Source organism: Salmo trutta, chromosome 5, assembly GCF_901001165.1.
Source record: "Salmo trutta chromosome 5, fSalTru1.1, whole genome shotgun sequence".
In the NCBI taxonomy this organism is placed as follows: Eukaryota; Metazoa; Chordata; class Actinopteri; order Salmoniformes; family Salmonidae; genus Salmo; species Salmo trutta.
This window is the reverse complement of record NC_042961.1, coordinates 9983910-10003516: the sequence shown is the minus strand read 5'-3', so window position 1 is coordinate 10003516 and position 19607 is coordinate 9983910. Positions and strand designations below refer to the sequence as shown.

Genomic DNA, 19607 nt, shown 5'->3' with positions numbered 1-19607 from the left:
CACACACACACACACACACACACACACACACACACACACACACACACAAGCAGTCTTACAACCTTAACCAGCCGCAAGGTACTAAAGAGCACAAAGGTGTCTGATGTTTGAAAGCTAAGAGCGGTCTGGAGGCTGACTGATACATAGAGGCACCCTCAGAGTGAAAGGGTTTTGTTGTCATATTCCATTCCTTAGCAATATAATGCCTTTGCCCTACAGTTTTGACAGGACTTGAAAAAAAGTTTCCTCAATTGCAGTGAAGTTGCATAGTAGTTGTCTCTTGGTGGTGCAGTAGCACATAACCCAGTGTGGTGGCCTTGACGTGGGTTAATGCCTATACCTAGTATCACTATGACTAGATGTTATGGTCCTCTAATACTGTTGGTGTAGTTGTAGGTCTCCCCACCAAAATTGGCCGACCGACACGTATTGATTTTGAACAGTGATTCAGTTCTATGTTATTTACACAAGATTCATATTCAGATACTTTGTGGGTGCAAAATGTGTTTTCCTCTACACTTTCTTAAGTGTGTTTATTGTTCATAAATTGTTAAGATTTATATTTAGTCGATCATCACATTCTTATTCATTATCTACTGACTATAATTCATTATGTGCATATGGTATCCTGTTTTGTATTACAGTAAGGCAAAGCAACGAACAGTAAAAGAGAACCCAATATTTCATTAGGTTTCCATGAAATGTTGTTCTGTGTGACTGTCACTGCATTGAGGCTGAACAATAGTGACCCAGTGCCTAGCTGGGTAATAGCACTGTTTGCTTAGCCTCACTGTTTTTTTGGTTTGTTTCCATAGTAACTCTGGAGCAGTTTGCTCTGGCCGTTCAAGAGTGCCCAGTCGAAGAAGACCACACCTTGCTAACGAAGGTATGTGTGAAACCAGTTTTCCACTCTTCTGTCTCTCATCGTTCAATAGGAAACCATAAGCTCTGCTTTTGAGTCATCAGTTAGGTCCTATGGAAAGTTCTCAGAAACAACACTTTGAACACGTTTCATGAGTTCCTTACAAGGTAATAATGTGATAAGTCCTCATATGAACCTACTGTATAACCTAGTCACACCTGTCCTGTTCACATTTTGTGTTTTTACGAAGAATACAATTTGAGAATGCAAAAGTCTTAAAATGATCTGTTTCCTATAATTCTTACTTGTCCTCGTAAAAAACATGTTGAGAAAACAGTACAATTCTCACTTAATACCCTATGCAGTACAATTTTAATTTGTATACATTTTCTGCATTACTGTACCATCAGTGTTTCCCCTAGGAATTTTTCAGTAGTGGTGGCAAGGATAGCGAAGGGGGGTGTATTGCTACTAGCATTAGTGCAAAGAAATGCTAGCTGTTCCCATAGACTTCCAGTCATTGAGCCCACGACTATCCATTTAAAAGCGCGTCTCGGCAGAAATACAGTACCAGTCAAAGGATTGGACACACCTACTCATTCAAGGGTTTTCTTTATTTATACTATTTTCTACAAATCTATGAAATAACACATATGGAATCATGTAGTAACCAAAAAAGTGTTAAGCAAATCAAAATATATTTTAGATTCTTCAAAGTAGCCACCCTTTGCCTTGATGATAGCTTTGCACACTATTGGCATTCTCTCAATCAGCTTCACCTGGAATGCTTTTCCAACAGTCTTGAAGGAGTTCTCACATATGCTGAGCACTTGTTGGCTGCTTTTCCTTCACTCTGCGGTCCAACTCATCCCAAACCATCTTAATTGGGTTGAGGTTGGGTGATTGTGGAGGCCAGGCCATCTAATGCAGCACTCCATCACTCTCCTTCTTGGTCAAATAGCCCTTACACAGCCTGGAGGTGTGTTGGGTCATTGTCCTATTGAAAAACAAATGATAGTCCCAGTCAGCGCAAACAAAATGCGATGGTGTATTGCTGAAGAATGCTGTGGTAGCCATGCTAGTTAAGTGTACCTTGAATTCTAAATAAATCACCGACAGTGTTACCAGCAAAGCATCCCCACACCATCATCATACTTCACAGTGGGAACCACACATGCAGAGATCATCAGTTCACCTACCCTGCGTCTCACAAAGACACGGCGGTTGGAACCAAAAATCTAAAATTTGGACTCATCAGACCAAAGGACAGATTTCTACCGGTCTAATGTCCATTGCTCGTATTTCTTGCCCCAAGAAAGTATCTTCTTCTTATTGGTGTCCTTTAGTAGTGGTTTCTTTGCAGCAATTCGACCATGAAGGCCTGATTCACGCAGTCTCCTCTGAAAAGTTGATGTTGAGATGTGACTGTTACTTGAACTCTGTGAAGCATTTATTTGGGGTGCGATTTCTGAGGCTGGTAACTCTCTAATGAACGTATCTTCTGCAGCAGAGGTACAGTTGAAGTCGGAAGTTTACATACACTTAGGTTGGAGTCATTAAAACTCGTTTTTCAACCACTCCACAAATTTCTTGTTAACAAACTATTGTTTTGGCAAGTTGGTTAGGACCTCTACTTTGTGCATGACACAAGTCATTTTTCCAACAATTGTTTACATATAGATTATTTCACTTATAATTCACTGTATCACAATTCCAGTGGGTCAAAGGTTTACATACACTAAGTTGACTGTGCCTTTAAACAGCTTGGAAAATTCCAGAATCAAATCAAATCAAAGTTTATTTGTCACTTGCGCCGAATACTACAGGTGTAGACCTTGCAGTGAAATGCTTACTTACAGGCTCTAACCAATAGTGCAAAAAAGGTATTTGGTGAGAAGATGATGTCATGGCTTTAGAAGCTTCTGATAGGCTAATTGACATAATTTGTGTCAATTGGAGGTGTACCTGTGGATGTGTTTTAAGGCCTACTTTCAAACTCAGTGCCTCTTTGCTTGACATCATGGGAAATTCAAAGGAAATCAGACAAAACCTCAGACAAAAAAAAATTGTAGACCTCCACAAGTCTGGTTCATCCTTGGGAGCAATTTCCAAATGCCTGAAGGTACCACGTTCATCTGTACAAACAATAGTACGCAAGTATAAACACCATGGGACCACGCAGCCGTCATACCGCTCAGGAAAGTGATGCATTCTGTCTCCTAGAGATGAACGTACTTTAGTACAAAAAGTGCAAATCAATCCCAGAACAACAGCAAAGAACCTTGTGAAGTTGCTGGAGGAAACATTTACAAAAGTTTCTATATCCACAGTAAAACGAGTCCTATATCGCATAACCTGAAAGGCCGCTCCGCAAGGAAGAAGCCGCTGCTCCAAAAGCTCCATAAAAAGGCCAGACTACGGTTTGCAACTGCACATGGGGAGAAAGATCGTATTTTTTGGAGAAATGTCTTCTGGTCTGATGAAACAAAAATAGAACTGTTTGGCCATAATGACCATCGTTATGTTTGGAGGAAAAAGGGGGAGGCTTGCAAGCCGAAGAACACCATCCCAACCATGAGCACGGGGGTGGCAGCAACATGTTGTGGGGGTGATTTGCTGCAGAAGGGACTGGTGCACTTCACAAAATAGATGGCATCATGAGGGAGGAACATTATGTGGATATATTGAAGCAACATCTCAAGACATCAGTCAGAAAGTTAAAGCTTGGTTGCAAATGGGTCTTCCAAATGGACAATGACCCCAGGCATACTTCCAAAGTTGTGGCAAAATGGCTTAAGGACAACAAAGTCAAGGTATTGGAGTGGCCATCACAAAGCCCTGACCTCAATCCTATAGAAAATGTGTGGGCAGAACTGAAAAAGCGTGTGCGAGCAAGGAGGCCTACAAAGCTGACTCAGTTACAACAGCTCTGTCTTGGCCAAAATTCACCTGACTTATTGTGGGAAGCTTGTGGAAGGCTACCCGAAACGTTTGCCCCAAGTTAAACAATTTAAAGGCAATACTACCAAATACTAATTGAATGTATGTAAACTTCTGACCCACTGGGAATGTGATGAAAGAAATAAAAGCTGAAATAAATCATTCTCTCTACTATTATTCTGACATTTTACATTCTTAAAATAAAATGCTGATCCTATCTGACCTAAGACAGGGAATATTTGCTAGGATTAAATGTCAGGAATTGTGAAAAACTGAGTTTTTAAATGTATTTGGCTAAGGTGTATGTAAATTTCCGACTTCAACTGTAACTCTGGGTCTTCCTTTCCTGTGGTTGTCCTCATGAGAGCCAGTTTCCTCATAGCGCTTGATGGTTTTTGCGACTACACTTGACTGACCTTTATGTCTTAAAGTAATGATTAACTGTCATTTCTCTTTGCTTATTTGAGCTATTCTTGCCATGATATGGACTTGGTCTTTTACCAAATAGGGCTGTCTTCTGTATACCACCCCTACCTTGTCACAACACAACTATTTGGCTCAAACGCATTAAGAAGTAAAGAAATTCCACAAATGAACTTAACAAGACACACCTGTTAATTGAAATGCATTCCAGTTTACTATCTCATGAAGCTGGTTGAGAGAATCCCAAGAGTGTGCAAAGCTGTCATCAAGGCAAAGAAAGGGTGGCTGCTTTGAAGAATCTCAAATATAAAATATTTTGGGATTTGTTTAACACTTTTTTGGTTACGACATGATTCCATATGTGTTATTTCATAGTTTTGATGTATTCACTATTATTCTACAATGTAGAAAATAGTACAAATAAAGCAAAACCCTTATGAGTTGGTGTGTCCAAACTTTGGACTGGTACTGTATATAAAAAACATTACCTCATATTTTTTTGCAGTGGTGGAAACAATTTAGTGGGCTATCGCTGCTAAATGTAATATGGGGAAGCTCTGACCATCATGGAGTGTGAGTCAGCTGTCCCTCTGCCACGTGTGTGGGTTCAGCTGCGATTCCCTTTCAGTGCCTTCAGAAATTATTCATACCCCTTGACTTATTCCAAATTTTGTTGTGTTACAGCCTGAATTTAAAATAGATTTAATATAATTTTTAGTTTCACGTTTCAGATAATTGTATGTGTGGGTTACAGAGATGAGGTAGTCATTCAAAAATCATGTAAACACTATTATTGCACACAGAGTGAGTTCATGCAACTTATTATGCACATTTTTACTCCTGAACTTATTTAGGCTTGTCATAACAAAGGGATTGAATACTTATTTACTCAAGATATTTCAGCTTTGCATTTGTAATTCATTTGTAAATATTTCTAAAAACATAATTCCACTTTAACGTTATGGGGTATTGTGTGTAGGCTAGTGACACAAAATCTAAATGTAATCCATTTTAAATTCAGGCTGTAACACAACAAAACATAGAAAAAGTCAAGGGGTGTGAATACTTTTTGAAGGCACTGTATATCTGCATCAAGCATAGTGTCAACTGCTCCTAGTATACAACCTACACAACTATCTACCCCATCCTGTATGTGGTCGATTACTTTGCTGCTTTGCCTTAGCCGGGCTGCCTTGAGTCCTGCATCGGCAGATAAGCCCCTTTCTGTGGGTACTATCAAGGTCTCTCCCCTGTACCTCTGTATCTCTAACTGTATGTTATGGGCTGCGTTAAGGTCATACTTCATTTTAGGATGGAAAACACCCTCTACCCACTGCTCTTAAAATATCATGTTTTCAAGATGGTAAGTTTTTGTTTTTGTGTGATGCTTCTGGTTGCATGTGAACTACTCAAATAAACACACGTTTGGTTTCAGTGTTAGAACATTGTGTAGAACTGGCAGACAGTCAGTCAGGCGACAATGTGTGGATGCAAAATAGTAGCCTTATGTAAATGTCACATACTTGGAGTCAGAAGGGAGGCATCCTATAATTTCCTCTCGTTGGACAGACAGGTTGGGCATGGTGGATGACGTCTGTATAGTCCTGGTGCTTATGGTGCTTTCAAGACAACTCGGAACCTCCGAGTTGAGATATGTGTAGATTTTTTCTCTCTTCATATAGCTTCCTATTGGTTGAATCTGATCATTTCCAAGAGGGAAACTGAGCTCATCTTTCTACAATGAGTTTCCAAGTCGGACATTGCTGAGTTTCCAAGTTCTGAGTTGTCTTGAACGCGGCATTAGCTATTGAAGCTGACTGATGTCATACCTGCGGTCTGTTCAATGAGCCTAGCGTTGGAAATGTTCACATTCCAACACTGCTTAAGGGCAATTACAAAGACTCAGATTTTTCATTTTAAAATCTATACCAAACAAAAACCATTGATTTCAAAGTTTAACCAACCATAGAACTCTATGCACAATGACTACTTTTAATAATTTCCACTGAAATCTTTACAAACTTTTCATCTGCACAGTTTTTCCAGTAAATGTTTTTATTTGATTTACTGTGCAGAGTTTTATGGCTTGTTAAACTGATGTGAAATTCTGTTACCGTGGAATTGCCCTTAAGCATCTCAGCATTGACAACAAGACTACTTGGAAAACACCAGTAATCCAAAAAGCGAAATAGTTTTTTACGGTGATATTCATACACCATGCATGCAGTAAGCAAAAACATTAAAGCACATACAGAAACCAGAGCTGTGGTGGATTGATGATGACTCTGTTAGCATAATAGGGCTAAAACCTGAGCAGTGTTCGAACTGTGTGAGTAGACTAAAAAGTGCCTCCATTGACTCTCAGTGGAATGAAATCGTTATGCTTCTAACAGGCCTAACAGTTTACTGCTTGCAAACACCAACGGTCGCATCTGCTCGACCAATCGTGTGATTACCACAATAACATGGTTTGTGCTGTTCATATCACTCAACCCTTTTATTTTGGGTCAGACAGATATGGCCGTAATGTTGGGATACACATGGCATGTCATCAGGGTCCTTTTACACATTACAGCATGACTGGGACTGAGGCTAATATTGTAAACCAATATGATGTAGCAAGGCTGTGTCCAGAAAGCCTGACTATATTCTGACCTCATAGAAACTTGCCGGTCATAATGTAGGTCCCATAGTAAGTACATACCCTATGTTAAACTACATGGTTAGCGCCTTACATAATACATACATCGAGCGAACAGCCATGCAATCTCCATAGACAAACATTGGCAATAGAATGGCCTTACTGAAAAGCTCAGGGACTTTCAAAGTGACACTGTCATAGGATTCCACCTTTCCAACAAGTCAGTTTGTCAAATTTCTGCTAGAGCTGGCCTAGTCAACTGTATGTGTTGTTATTGTGAAGTGGAAATGTCTAGGAGCAACAACGGCTTGGCCGCGAAGTGGTAGGCCACACAAACTCACAGAACTGGACCGATGAGTGCTGAAGCGCATAGCGTGTAATAATCATCTATCCATGGTTGCAACACTCACTACCGAGTTCCAAACTGCCTCTGGAAGCAACAGGAGCACAATAACTGTTTGTCGGGAGCTTTATGAAATGGGTTTCCATGGCAGAGCAACCGTACACAAGCCTAAGGTCACCATGCACAATGCCAAGCGTCGGCTGAAGTGGTATAAAGCTCGCCGCCATTGGACTCTGGAGCAGTGGAAAAGCGTTCTCTGGAGTGATGAATCACGCTTCACCATCTGGCAGTCTGACAGACAAATCTGGGTTTGGTGGATGCCAGGAGAATGCTACCTGCCCGAATGCTAGTGCCAACTGTAAAGTTTGGTGGAGGAGGAATAATGGTCTGGGGCTGTTTTTCATGGTTCGGGCTAGGCCCTTTAGTTCCAGTGAAGAGAAATCTTAATGCTACAGCATACAATGACAATCTAGACAATGATTTGCTTTCAACTTTGTGGCAATAGTTTGGGGAAGGCCCTTTCTTGTTTCAGCATGACAATGCCCCCGTGTATAAAGCAAGGTCCATACAGAGGTCCATGGTTTGTCGAGATCGGTGTGTAAGAACTTCACTAGCCTGCACAGAGCCCTGACCTCAACCCCATCAAACACCTTTGGGATGAATTGGAACGCAATCTGGGAGCCAGGCCTAATCACCCAACATCAGTGCCCGACCTCACTAATGCTTTTGTGGCTGAATGGAAGCAAGTCCCCACAGCAATGTTCCAACATCTAGTGGAAAACCTTCCCAGAAGAGTGGAGGCTGTTATAGCAGCAAAGGGGGGACCAACTCCATATTAATTCCCATGATTTTTAAATGAGATGTTCGACGAGCAGGTCCACGCACTTTTGGTTATGTAGTGTATATTGGCAGTCCTATCTGATTTGAATATGGCTCAAATGCAGTCTTCCTATGCTGTTCTTATAGTCAGTGCTGTGTTGTGGTTTTAGTCCGTTTCAGATTGCTCCAAGCAATGTTGCTAACAAGGTCAGACATCCAATCTGATGTCAAATAATCTCTGATGGCCCCACGATGCTCTAATATTTACCATGTAGACCTGCCTTTAAAGAGCATTTTGGGAGGACTGTTCTCGATAAGAAACTTAATGACCTGGTGATAAGTTTCTGTCCTGCCCTTTTTGCCAGGTTACCAGTTTGCATAATAGGAAGAGAGTGGGAACAGAGAGAGAGGCCCAACGCTTCCGTGTGCCATTCACACAGCAATGTCAACACAATGTCATAATGGGCCAGACCTCATGTTTGACGAGAGCTGCCGCAAACACCCCTCGTCCTCATTTACCACAATAAATCACACACACACCAGGAAATTAGCATTCAGTTCGCTCAAGTAAGAAAGTTGTCAATAATGAAACATTTCTGGTTACGAACCATAGTTTATGGACCGTGTAGTTCCTTGAGGGGTGACGTAACATGAATCGTAGTAGCATCTGTCAACAGACTGGGATGCGACAACTAACGGGAAACTTAGTTCCGATACGCAGATTTTTCGTCACTGATCATTTGGACAAATTACGATTTCTGTGTTAATGTTAAAGATCTCTGGTTCACAATGTTTTACTGTCACTTTTGTCACATGAGAAAGAAAAACAAATTCAGAGTTATCTATTGGAATCTCGAAATGACTACACAATTTTTTGGGTCGCCTTTTCATTATGGAGATGGAAGGCATCTATTTTGAAACCATTGCTTCGTGTATTGAACCAAATGGAATCATATGATGTAGGATCATTTGGAATCTGTGTCTGACTTTTTGTTTTTAGAAATAAAAATGCTTTCTTTTAACATTTTAAGTAGAAGTATGTAAGTGGCCGTAGGGAGCACCAATGTCTGACCAATTGTCTGACCTAGCGCCTGGAGACAAAAGTCCGACCCAGATTCCAAATGATGCTACATCATATGATTCTATTACTCTGTTCCACACGCATGGTTACAAAATTGTTATGAATTGCAACCACTCTAAACAGATATCATATCAATAGCATTGATTTCATTTGATAGATTGAGTTTGATGTCTACTGATGGCCTCATCTTCACCCAGTTCTGTTTTATGCCAGCTCTTACACTGGTTAGATTTACGTGTATATGTACTAAACTAACACCGTTTATCTGAGGACGTGCAATGTTACACACATTTCTCGGTGATAGAATTCAATAACTCCCATGAATAATCCGTTCTAAATAGTTGTAAATACGTTTAAATGCTTTAAAAAGTTTGTTTTTATATACTGGAATGCGAATTTAATATGTACTCTACTTATCAATAGTTTATTAATTACATTGTAAAGTGAAGCCAGTGATTTGAGCCCAACATCTGAATACAAGGACATGTGATATTAAAAAAATCAGAGTTATGTTTAATGTGATGACACATAGTTGGAAATCACCTTTTTTGAGGACTCAGTATTCGTTAGAATGGGAATAAGAAGGAAGTTCAATGGTGATTCTTAATGTAAGTTTTGGTCAACAGAAACTGTGAGTGAACAACACATCAGCTGTTTATCAGAGTATTTATCTAGTGGACACCTTCTTGATGTCTATCCAACGAAGCCTTAGGTGTTTCCACAATGTTGTTGATGCTCCCCTAAAATGTTGTTGCTAGGATGTTTTCCCCCATATTACTTAACTTGTACAATTACACATTGAATCAACTCTCGTCAATATTTATTTTCAAAGGAATTACTCTAGGCTGTAGGGCAGTTCAAACTCTCCCTGATACAGCCTTTGTCTGTTGTATAAGCACAGAGAGCCTCAAGTGTCCCTGAAGCTTCTCTCCATGTGACTCGTTGTGCATCAATGAAACGCTACATCTTATGCAACAAACAAATCAATCAATACAGCTTGTTGGACAGTACAGAACCAGCAACAGTCACACAGCTGTTCTCATACAAAAGAGCTTTTACTGGGGTCCTTGAGTTTCATCCTGCTAAATGGGTATTACTGTTCCCCACCAAAACTACAGAAGAAAAAAAAAACATTGCTCATTGCAGATACTGTGACTGCTTGGCTGTTATACAGACCGTTAAACTACAGCAATGCAGTTAGGTTTTCACAATGCACCTGTCACAGTTCACCAGTTACAGTGCCTTCGGTAAGTATTCAGACCCCTTGACTTTTTCCACATTTTGTTACATTACAGCCTTATTCAGAAATGTATTAAATAAAAAGAAATCCTCTACACACAATACTGCATAATGGCAAAGCAAAAACAGTTTTTAGACATTTTTGCTATTTTAGTCCAAATAAAAAACAGAAATACCTTATTTACATAAGTATTCAGACCCTTGACCTCAGAAGCATCCTCGTCATTGATCATCCTTGTGATGTTTCTACAACTTGATTGGAGTCCACCTGTGGTAAATTCAATTGATTGGATATGATTTGGAAAGGCACACACCTGTCTATATAAGGTCCCACAGTTGACAGTGCATGTCAGAGCAAAAACCAAGCCATGAAGTTGAAAGAATTGTCCGTAGAGCTCTGAGACAAGATTGTGTCGAGGCACAGATCTGGCAAAGGGTACCAAAAAATGTCTGCAGCATTGAAGGTCCCCAAGAACACAGTGGCTTCCATCATTCTTAAATGGAAGAAGTTTGGAACCACCAAGACTCCATCCTAGAGCTGGCCACCCGGCCAAACTGAGCAATCGGGGAGAAGGGCCTTGGTCAGGTAGGTGACCAAGAGCACAATGGCCACTCTGACAGAGCTCCAAGGTTCCTCTGTGGAGATGGGAGAACCTTCCAGAAGGACAACCATCTCTGCAGCACTCCACCAATCAGGCCTTTATGGTAGAGTGGTCAGACAGAAGCCACTCCTCGGTAAAAGGCACATGACAGCCCGCTTAGAGTTTGCCAAAAGGCACCTAAAGACTCTCAGACCATGAGAAAGAAGATTCTCTGGTCTGATGAAACCAAGACTGAACTTTTTGGCCTAAATGCCAAGCGTCACGTCTGGAGGAACCCTGGCACCATCCCTACGGTGAAGCATGGTGGTGGCAGCATCATGTTGTGGGGATATTATTCAGAGGCAAGGCCTGGGAGGCTAGTCAGGATCGAGGGTAAGATGAATGGAGCAAAGTACAGAGAGATCCTTGATGAAAACCAGCTCCAGAGCGCTCAGGACCTCAGGCTGGGGCAAAGGTTCACCTTCAAACAGGACAACGACCCTAAGCACACAGCCAAGACAACACAGCAGTGGCTTTGGGACAAGTCTCTGAATGTCCTTGAGTGGCCCAGCCAGAGCCCGGACTTGAACCCGATCTAACATCTCTGGAGAGACCTTAAAATAGCTGTGCAGCAACGCTCCCCATCCAACCTGACAGAGCTTGAGAGGATCTGCAGAGAAGAATGGGAGAATCTCCCCAAATACAGGTGTGCCAAGCTTGTAGCGTTATACCCAAGAAGATTCAATGCTGTAATTGCTGCTTCAACAAAGTACTGAGTAAAGGGTCTGAATACTATTTCAGTTATGGGGTATTGTGTGTAGAATGATGAGGGGGAAGAAAATATTTAATACATTTTAGAATACGGCTGTAACGTTACAAAATGTGGAAAAAGTCACAGGGTTTGAATACTTTCCAAAGGCAGTGTAGATACATCTCAACTAAGGATTGGAAGTGCAGTGTCACACATCTGATGTATGGATGTTGACATTGCTAGTGATATCAAATGCATTGTATTTCTCATACATATCACATGCTGAGTATGCTCTGGGTGACAGCCTCTGTGTGGAGAGATATGCTTGACTTTTAATGATGACAGTGGCACTGTGACATGACATTGGAAAATCAGCTGTTCATATCAACCATTAATGGGAAACTCAATTAGGTTAGGGGGCTATAAAAAAAAGTCTAAGATTTCTTAATCCAGCCCTGCAGGTGCTCGCATCTGTAGCATTTTGGAAGGAGAGGGGACATTTGGGTCATAGCCTTGCCTGAAACTTGCAGAGAGTTTCCGGGGGGGGGGGGGGGGGGGGGGTTTACAGTTCGAGTTAGTATCTCTTAACATCTCCCCCAGAACTTAATCGAGCATCGGACGCAATTACGCAAGATTTTAGTTCTGGGTTTCCGAGATGATGGACTGTGTGGTCATGTTCGCTTTCAACTACTCTCAAGCAGTGGGCATCCCTTCACTAGCCAAGGAACCAAGGAAAATGAGCAAAGCTGCCGAAACGTGATAAACCCCCTAAACTGTGTTCTTTATTTAGAGGTCAATGGTCTTGTTGGGTTCTCAGTGGAGAGCTGTGTCCACAGTGTAGAGTTGAGGGGCTGCTATCTCTCCCTTTCTCTCTTTCTCTCTCTCTTTCTCTCTCTCTTTCTCTGTCTATTTTCCACTCCTCTCTTTTGATCTTCTGTGGCGGTTTGCTGTCATCACCATCACCTCTGAAGAGACGAGATATTAGACCACCCTTTTCTGTTTTTCCATTTCCTTCATGGTCCTCAGAATACACAGTACCAGCTCTGACCTGACAGGAACAAACATGTTATTCTAACACAATAACCGGATGCGTAGTCAGAAACGTGTGTGTGTGTGTGTGTGTGTGTGTGTGTGTGTGTGTGTGTGTGTGTGTGTGTGTGTGTGTGTGTGTGTGTGTGTGTGGTGCATTAAGCTGGGGGCCTCTGTGTTTAAATGATATAATGCGATAGTCGTATTACCTAGTTGCATTTCGCAACTGAAACATCAACTCTATTGTTAAATCAAATATCCCTTTTGTCTTCATTCTAACAACTGATGTGCACATTCTAACAACTGATGTGCACATTCTAACAACTGATGTGCACAACTTGTGTGTTACTATAGAGGATGTTCTCATCCACAGGCTTTTCGTTGTGCTAGCAGGTAGAACGTGACACCTTTCACTATGACATATTTGTACCATTGCTTGATTGTCTGTCTATGCTTCTCCTTAGTTCTGTCTCCTCCATGGCACCAGTCTGGTGTACCAGGAGAGAGCCTGGTATCTAGAGCATCACTACCTGACCCCCGCCACCAGCCGACAGATACGCACCCAGGTAAGATATCTGCCATATAGAATAGACTGCATGCATATGTTCTTGTATGTCTTCCTTCTATGTGTGTGTACCCACGTGGGGGGATAAACGGTGATTAGTCAGTTCTTGAATTTCCCTGAAGTCTTGCTGTTGTACCGTCAGAGAACAACTGTGAAAAATGCTAACTTCAGATGGATAATTAGCATTGGTCAAAAGCGAGAACCCCACTTCCATAGCCCCTTGTATTCCCACTGTTATTCCAGTTGTTCACAGCTATCTGTGATCAAACAGCAGTGTTTATGACGAGGGCTATCCCACCCTGCAGAGCACGTAGGAGCCGATAAGTAGGGGGAGTCGACACCACTGTGCTAGCGTCTAACCAGCAGGTGCTCAGGCTATGTGTTTACACTGCCTCCAGAGGAACAAAATGGCTGCTGCTCGCTGTGTCAATACCCCTCATTACTGCCAGAGCGACCACTGGGAACAGTCATATCTGAGAAGACAGTTATTTAGCATGGTGCTGGACTAGATCATTGGAACAGATGAAAATATCACTTGTAGACCCTGAACAAAGTTAGTAAGAAAAGTGTACAGATGTAGGACCTTAATAGTTTGCTACAGCAGGAAAAGAATCCTGCATCAACAGAAAATGTGAATTATTATGTGGATTAAAATGAATGGACCTTTTTGTAGAGGTTGATTTTCATAAGGGAAAATCAAGTTGATATAACACATTCTAGAAGCCTTTTTAAACCTCAATACACTACAAGGAAGGTTCTCCTGCAACAGGGTCATCAAATGAAGATCCTGCATCTGTTATTAGCGAATGATATATATTTCAGAATAGAAGTGGTAGGCTGTGTTCAGACATTTACACAGGCTTGGTTCCCACACTCCTTATGTCAGGTATCTATATTTAACTCTTGTTATTATGTAACGAGCCAATCTGCTGTACCTTCCATTTCCTGCATATCTAAGCCTCATATCCTCATCTCTCATAGGTGAGTTCCTCTGAAGGTGGAGCGAGAGTCACTGAAAAACAGAACAGATAAGAGTGACTGTCTTTGCTTATCACCACACAGGCAGCAGTATTAAACAGGCTATGCAAATGCCCTTGCCCACCGATCCTGGCTAGAAGGGATACAGCTTTTGATGTCAAAAGTATAATTGTTTTGCATTTTACCTAGCTGAAACCCTTTTCCTAACCGTAACCTTATTCTCCTAACCTGCCACTTTAATTCTCCTAACCTGCTGCGTAAGTTCTCCTAACCTTCGACGAAAAGTCAAATCTGACCATAGCTGTATCCCATCTAGTCAAAACCCTGCCTACCTGATTGTACTGTGTGAGCCTGGACAGAAACCGGCTCCTCCTGTACACTAGGTGGGGGGGGTGATGATCATCAGATTGATCTCTATGCACGCACCTACAGTTTATGTGTGCCCACACACCCACACACTGCTGCTTGCTGTTGCTGTTCTTGTCAGCTCAATATTGGAACTGTTCCTGATGGTCCCTGTATTTTGTTTTTGAAACTGTGTAGTAACAGTCTGCTTGAGTCAGAGAGACGTTATGAGGGAGTTGTAAAAGCCTGGTGTTCTCTAATGTAGCCCTCTCTTCCTCTACTTCATAACAAGGATGTCTGTTGTTTTTGTGAAACAATTGACTGTGAGACAGATCGTTTAGTAGCATGGTGGCTCCACGTGGTCTTTCTTAAGGCTTACTAAAGAGAACAGTTGTTACATATAGATGTGGTTTTCTCAGCATGTGCCCAGCCCTTCCAGCCACACGGGTAATGGGGTTCACTGCATGGGAACCTGGGCTCTGCCAGGGGGGGACTGCTGTAGCTGTAAATAACTAGTCATCAATAACCCCAAACACACACACACACACACACACACACTCTTAACCTTATAGCCACTGCTCACTAGCTGACACAGACTATTAATGCTGACTCTCCCTCGGTCCCCCCATCAATGTGGAGATGGTGACCTTTCCTCTGGCTCCTCTTTCTCTCTCTGTTTGTTTAAACCTGGCACTCCTCTTGCTTTCTCTAGTCTGGGCGCTGCGCTCCTTTCATCTTTGACAAGTAGGGAGGGAAGGGGGGAATGAGACTTCAGAGAGAGCGAGAGAGAGAGTGAGTGAGGAAGGATAGATGTTCAACAGAGAGACAGGTTGACACCACTCAGTACCTTTTATAGGGGGAGGGCTCTTTAGAAAGGTGCAGAGTGCAATTACACGTCAAACATGCCCAAGCATCATTTAGTGCCTAATAGACCATAGATAAGATGGGGTTACGCAAATAAAAGACTGAAGAGTTGGTTAAATTGAACACTTTATCACAGGCCTGGTCTCTGTTTTTTCATCAGTAAGTTACTTTTTAGGACTAAATTATATCCAAGTTGTATTGCAGTATTTCACAGTCTATAAACTTCCCCATGTCCTGGAGTGAAAAAAAAATAGCACAAATGTATGGTAACAAATACCAGATGGACAGGCAAATACTTCGTTTTTTGAATGCACAGTAGATTGCCTGGTAGTCGACATAATGGAGTCAAATGTGCTAGTGCTTTTCTGCTTAAGAGCCACTAGGTGGCAGGCATTACAATGGGCCTTGAACAAGCTGTGAATCTGAGGGAACAATCACTGTTCATGAAATGAAGATTCTCCACACAACTGGAGACCTCTATGAACAGTGACATGATACTAGATTAACTACATGAAAGCAGAATTGAGGATCTACATTTAGTCAGGCCTATGATGGGCTAATATTTTGGATATTTTATTTTGGATATTTATGCTTGCTGTTGCCTCACTTCACAAACTGAATTGCTTACTAAGTGTTGAGCTGAAAAACGAGCTAATTACAGCATATAAGGGGAAAAAATAAGATGTTTCTAGTCTTAAGAAATATACCCACTATTGTGTTCTATTTGTTCACACTGTCACACAGTGATGTGTGGGGTTGGCGTGCATTACTCACCCTTTCCACCACATTGGTTTTAATGGGTTTCTGAATTATCCACAGGCAATTCTTCTCCCACACCCCTGTTCCATAAGGCTGTTTAAGTTTACCTTCCTACTGATTGGGAACAATGACATCATAGGCCCTCCTGAGATTATGATTAGTATGACTGTCCGCATAACAGCAATGGAAAACTGGTCGGCCAATGAGGGAGGCTGCCTGCACCCGTGACACAGAGACCTGGGTTCAACTGAAATTAGTCAATTGCAAATCTCAATGTTTATTGCTATAATTAGGTTTGCCTATTGCTGTGTAGTTACCTTCCTGTTTAGTTGCACAGTGAATACAGATAGCTCAGATTGGGTGTTGGTGCCAGCATTTTCTTAGAACAAGAGACTTTGAATATCAAAGCAAGAAAGTTGGTCGTCACTAGTTACCACAGCCACAAAGTCATAAAGCCTGCCTATTTCTACAATGTATCTTCTTAAAAGGAGATGTTCTACCTAACCATAGCCATAAACCTAACCTTAACCACACTGCTAACCTTATGCCTAACCTTAACCTTAAATTAAGGCAATTTTTTCCCCTCTCATACATTTTTATGATATAGCCAATTTTGACTTTGTGGCTGTGGTAATTAGTGGAAACCAAGAAAGTCAGACAAATTGTTTTAGCCGTTACAGTTAGGAAGACTAAGTCATTCTGCACTATGATGTCCCATTGTTATCTTTTACAAACTCTCATAATGCCCCCAATCATGCAAGTACACTTTGTTGATAGGCAGTTGAATCTGTTGTAAGTCTGAACTCTAAAGACAATGGGCTCTGCTATTTAGCTCCTTGAGTCAGTCTGGACGTTCTGTTGCTACTGGAACACTTAGATCCTCAGTGCAATACAACACCTGCCACCTGTCTGCCCAGAGTTGACCATTGTCTGTGTCTGTACCGCCAATACCATGATGACCAATGCTGCTTACTCAAGATGCTGAATCATTCCCCCTGCTGGGGACTGTTGTGAAAAGTAGAAGATTGTACTGAACTTTGACTTGAAGTTCATCTCAAATCAAATCAGATTAATTTGCAATATTTGTCTATACCCTGCCCTAAATTGTCTAGAATTCCAATAGATAACCATTATAAAACCACCAATTCAACCTTTGACACAAGCTACTTACAAGGTAATTCATATCAGCCTTATCCATGGCTAACCATTTTCTCACACACTCATTCATTGATTGCATTGATTTATGCAAATGTGATTGACTCCTATTGTGTTTGTCCTGCAGCTGTTGGAGCTGTGTAGATTGGTGAAGGATGAGGCCCTGAAGGTGGTGTCTGACTTCAACGTTCCCTCCTGCTGCATCCAGGCGCCAATTGCTGGGGTGGCCAACCCCCGGGCTGAGTGGGCCTTCTACTCTGCACCGGAGCACCCCATCAGAGCCTCCAAGTTATGAGCCCCACTGTGCTGATCTAGGATCTGTCCATATAATATTGTTCGTCGTGATGTAAAGGGCTAAACTGATCCTAGATCAGCACTCCTACTCTGAGACACTTTGTGGATACGGGTCTTGCTCACTGCTTGACTCATCCTGGTCTCAGTGAAGAGCCATGGGCTGTGTTACAATGTCCATATTAGCATACCACTTAGAATAAAGCAACTTATTTGGCATGCATGCATTCTAAGTGATGTAGTGTGGATATTAGAACAGAGCCCATGATCTTTTGCCTAATCTGAACAAGGTCTGAAGACTACAGACCCAGTTGTTGTCTAGACTAGTGCCATTAGCCGCAAGCATAATACACGGGACAGTCTCATTTTGATTAATTTCTATTTAAATCTCTTATCAGTTCTCAAAGAAATGTTGAAATGCTTCATGTTTGTTACACTGTCAAATCATTGGGTTTTATTTGATATGTGTGCATTTGGGAGCTTTTATACTTTGCTTGGTCCAATCCATTACATACAGCGGATGTCTTTGTGGCTCAGAATAGCTTGACACAATCAGTGTTGCTTATTGAAAATGTGCTAATTTTGTTTGTACAAAAAAAAAGCTTTGAAATTAAATGTATGACACTAGTGAGACACAACTACATTTTTAACAACTCTATTTGCCTTAATATTAAGAAAGACTAATGTAATGTAACATTTGATAGTGGTTTCCCTTACTTGCTGAGACCTAGCCTGAGACCAGACCGTAGGTGTATGGGAGCAGACTGACTCAATAGACAGGTAGGCTGCAATGCTAACAGCATGTGGTAACGTCACAAAGTGGACCAGTGAGCTATGTGTAATCACCCACCCAACCAATAAAATCCACAGCATATATAGAGACACACTTTGACTGTGAATCTCTCTGCCAGACACTTTCCCACATCAAGACCGGCTAGACAGTGATGGCCAGCTGTTTGATTCAACAACATACAAAATGGAAATTACACAAGATATGTTTATAATATATTTTATTAATATGAGCACAGTGAGCAAATGGTTTGTGACACAATACATGTGGAAAGTGTAGGCTACTTTATATCCTTCAATTTTCTGATCAGTTGTCTGCATAACATGTAGGCCTGTAATGTTGATCGACTCTTGATGAACAAACATTGTTTGCTCTGTAGGTTACTTGTGCTTGCATATAAACTTAAACTTTTCCATGACAAAGTGTCATCAGTTTTGTACTGTATCTTTGTCATATCTGAAAATCAATTGTCACTGCTCTTAAATGTACTTAATAGGAATAAATGTGCTGTATAGTGTATCTTGTTTCGCTCATGTTTTCTCTTATTAATGTTTTATCTTTGTTGAAGACTTGCAGTCAACAGTTAAAACAAGAAGTTAAAGTCGTCTGCTCAGTATTCATAAAAGTACATACAATCCTGTGTTTTAATTGGTTGTGAACCAGTTATATAATTAGTGTTTCATTGTGCAAATGATCAACACATGCATGATTGTGAGAAGGAGCAGCTGGCTTTTTAACACTGTGAAATAGCTGTTCTTCTAACTGAGAATGTGTGGGCGAAAGTGTGAAGAACCAATCCAACAACTATTTCAGGGGCTCAATGATGTGTACTAAATGATTCTAGAAAATTACAATTCTTCTCAATGTTGATTATCTGTAAAACTATTTGGCTGAAATGTATTGTCATCTAATGCAGTTTATTTTAATAGAAAGAGACCCTCATAATTTCTCTGACAACTGAAATGTTGGTAGGTACAGTATAGGATCTTGACATGTGAAGTTGCCCCTCTTTGAATTTGGTAGGCTAATGTACTACTACAGTAGTATTGTAAACTGTTCACCTACAGAGAGAGAGAGACGGAGAGTTTCAAGTTTTATCAAGGTTTATTTGTGACATGCACAAGTACAGTCAAATGCTTAACTTGTGAGCC

At 41.2% G+C, this 19607-nt stretch overlaps 1 protein-coding gene across 1 annotated transcript in view; it reads left to right on the top strand.

Moving 5' to 3' along the window:
* acoxl (acyl-CoA oxidase-like) overlaps nucleotides 1-18975 on the top strand; it is a 47952-nt gene extending 28977 nt beyond the window's left edge. Inside the window, exons 17-19 of the mRNA XM_029752471.1 lie at nucleotides 816-886; nucleotides 13174-13275; nucleotides 17503-18975. Of these exons, the coding sequence (XP_029608331.1) occupies nucleotides 816-886; nucleotides 13174-13275; nucleotides 17503-17670 (341 nt within the window). The 3' untranslated portion in view covers nucleotides 17671-18975. The remainder of the gene's footprint in view (nucleotides 1-815; nucleotides 887-13173; nucleotides 13276-17502) is intronic.
* The last annotated feature ends 632 nt before the right edge of the window (nucleotides 18976-19607 follow it).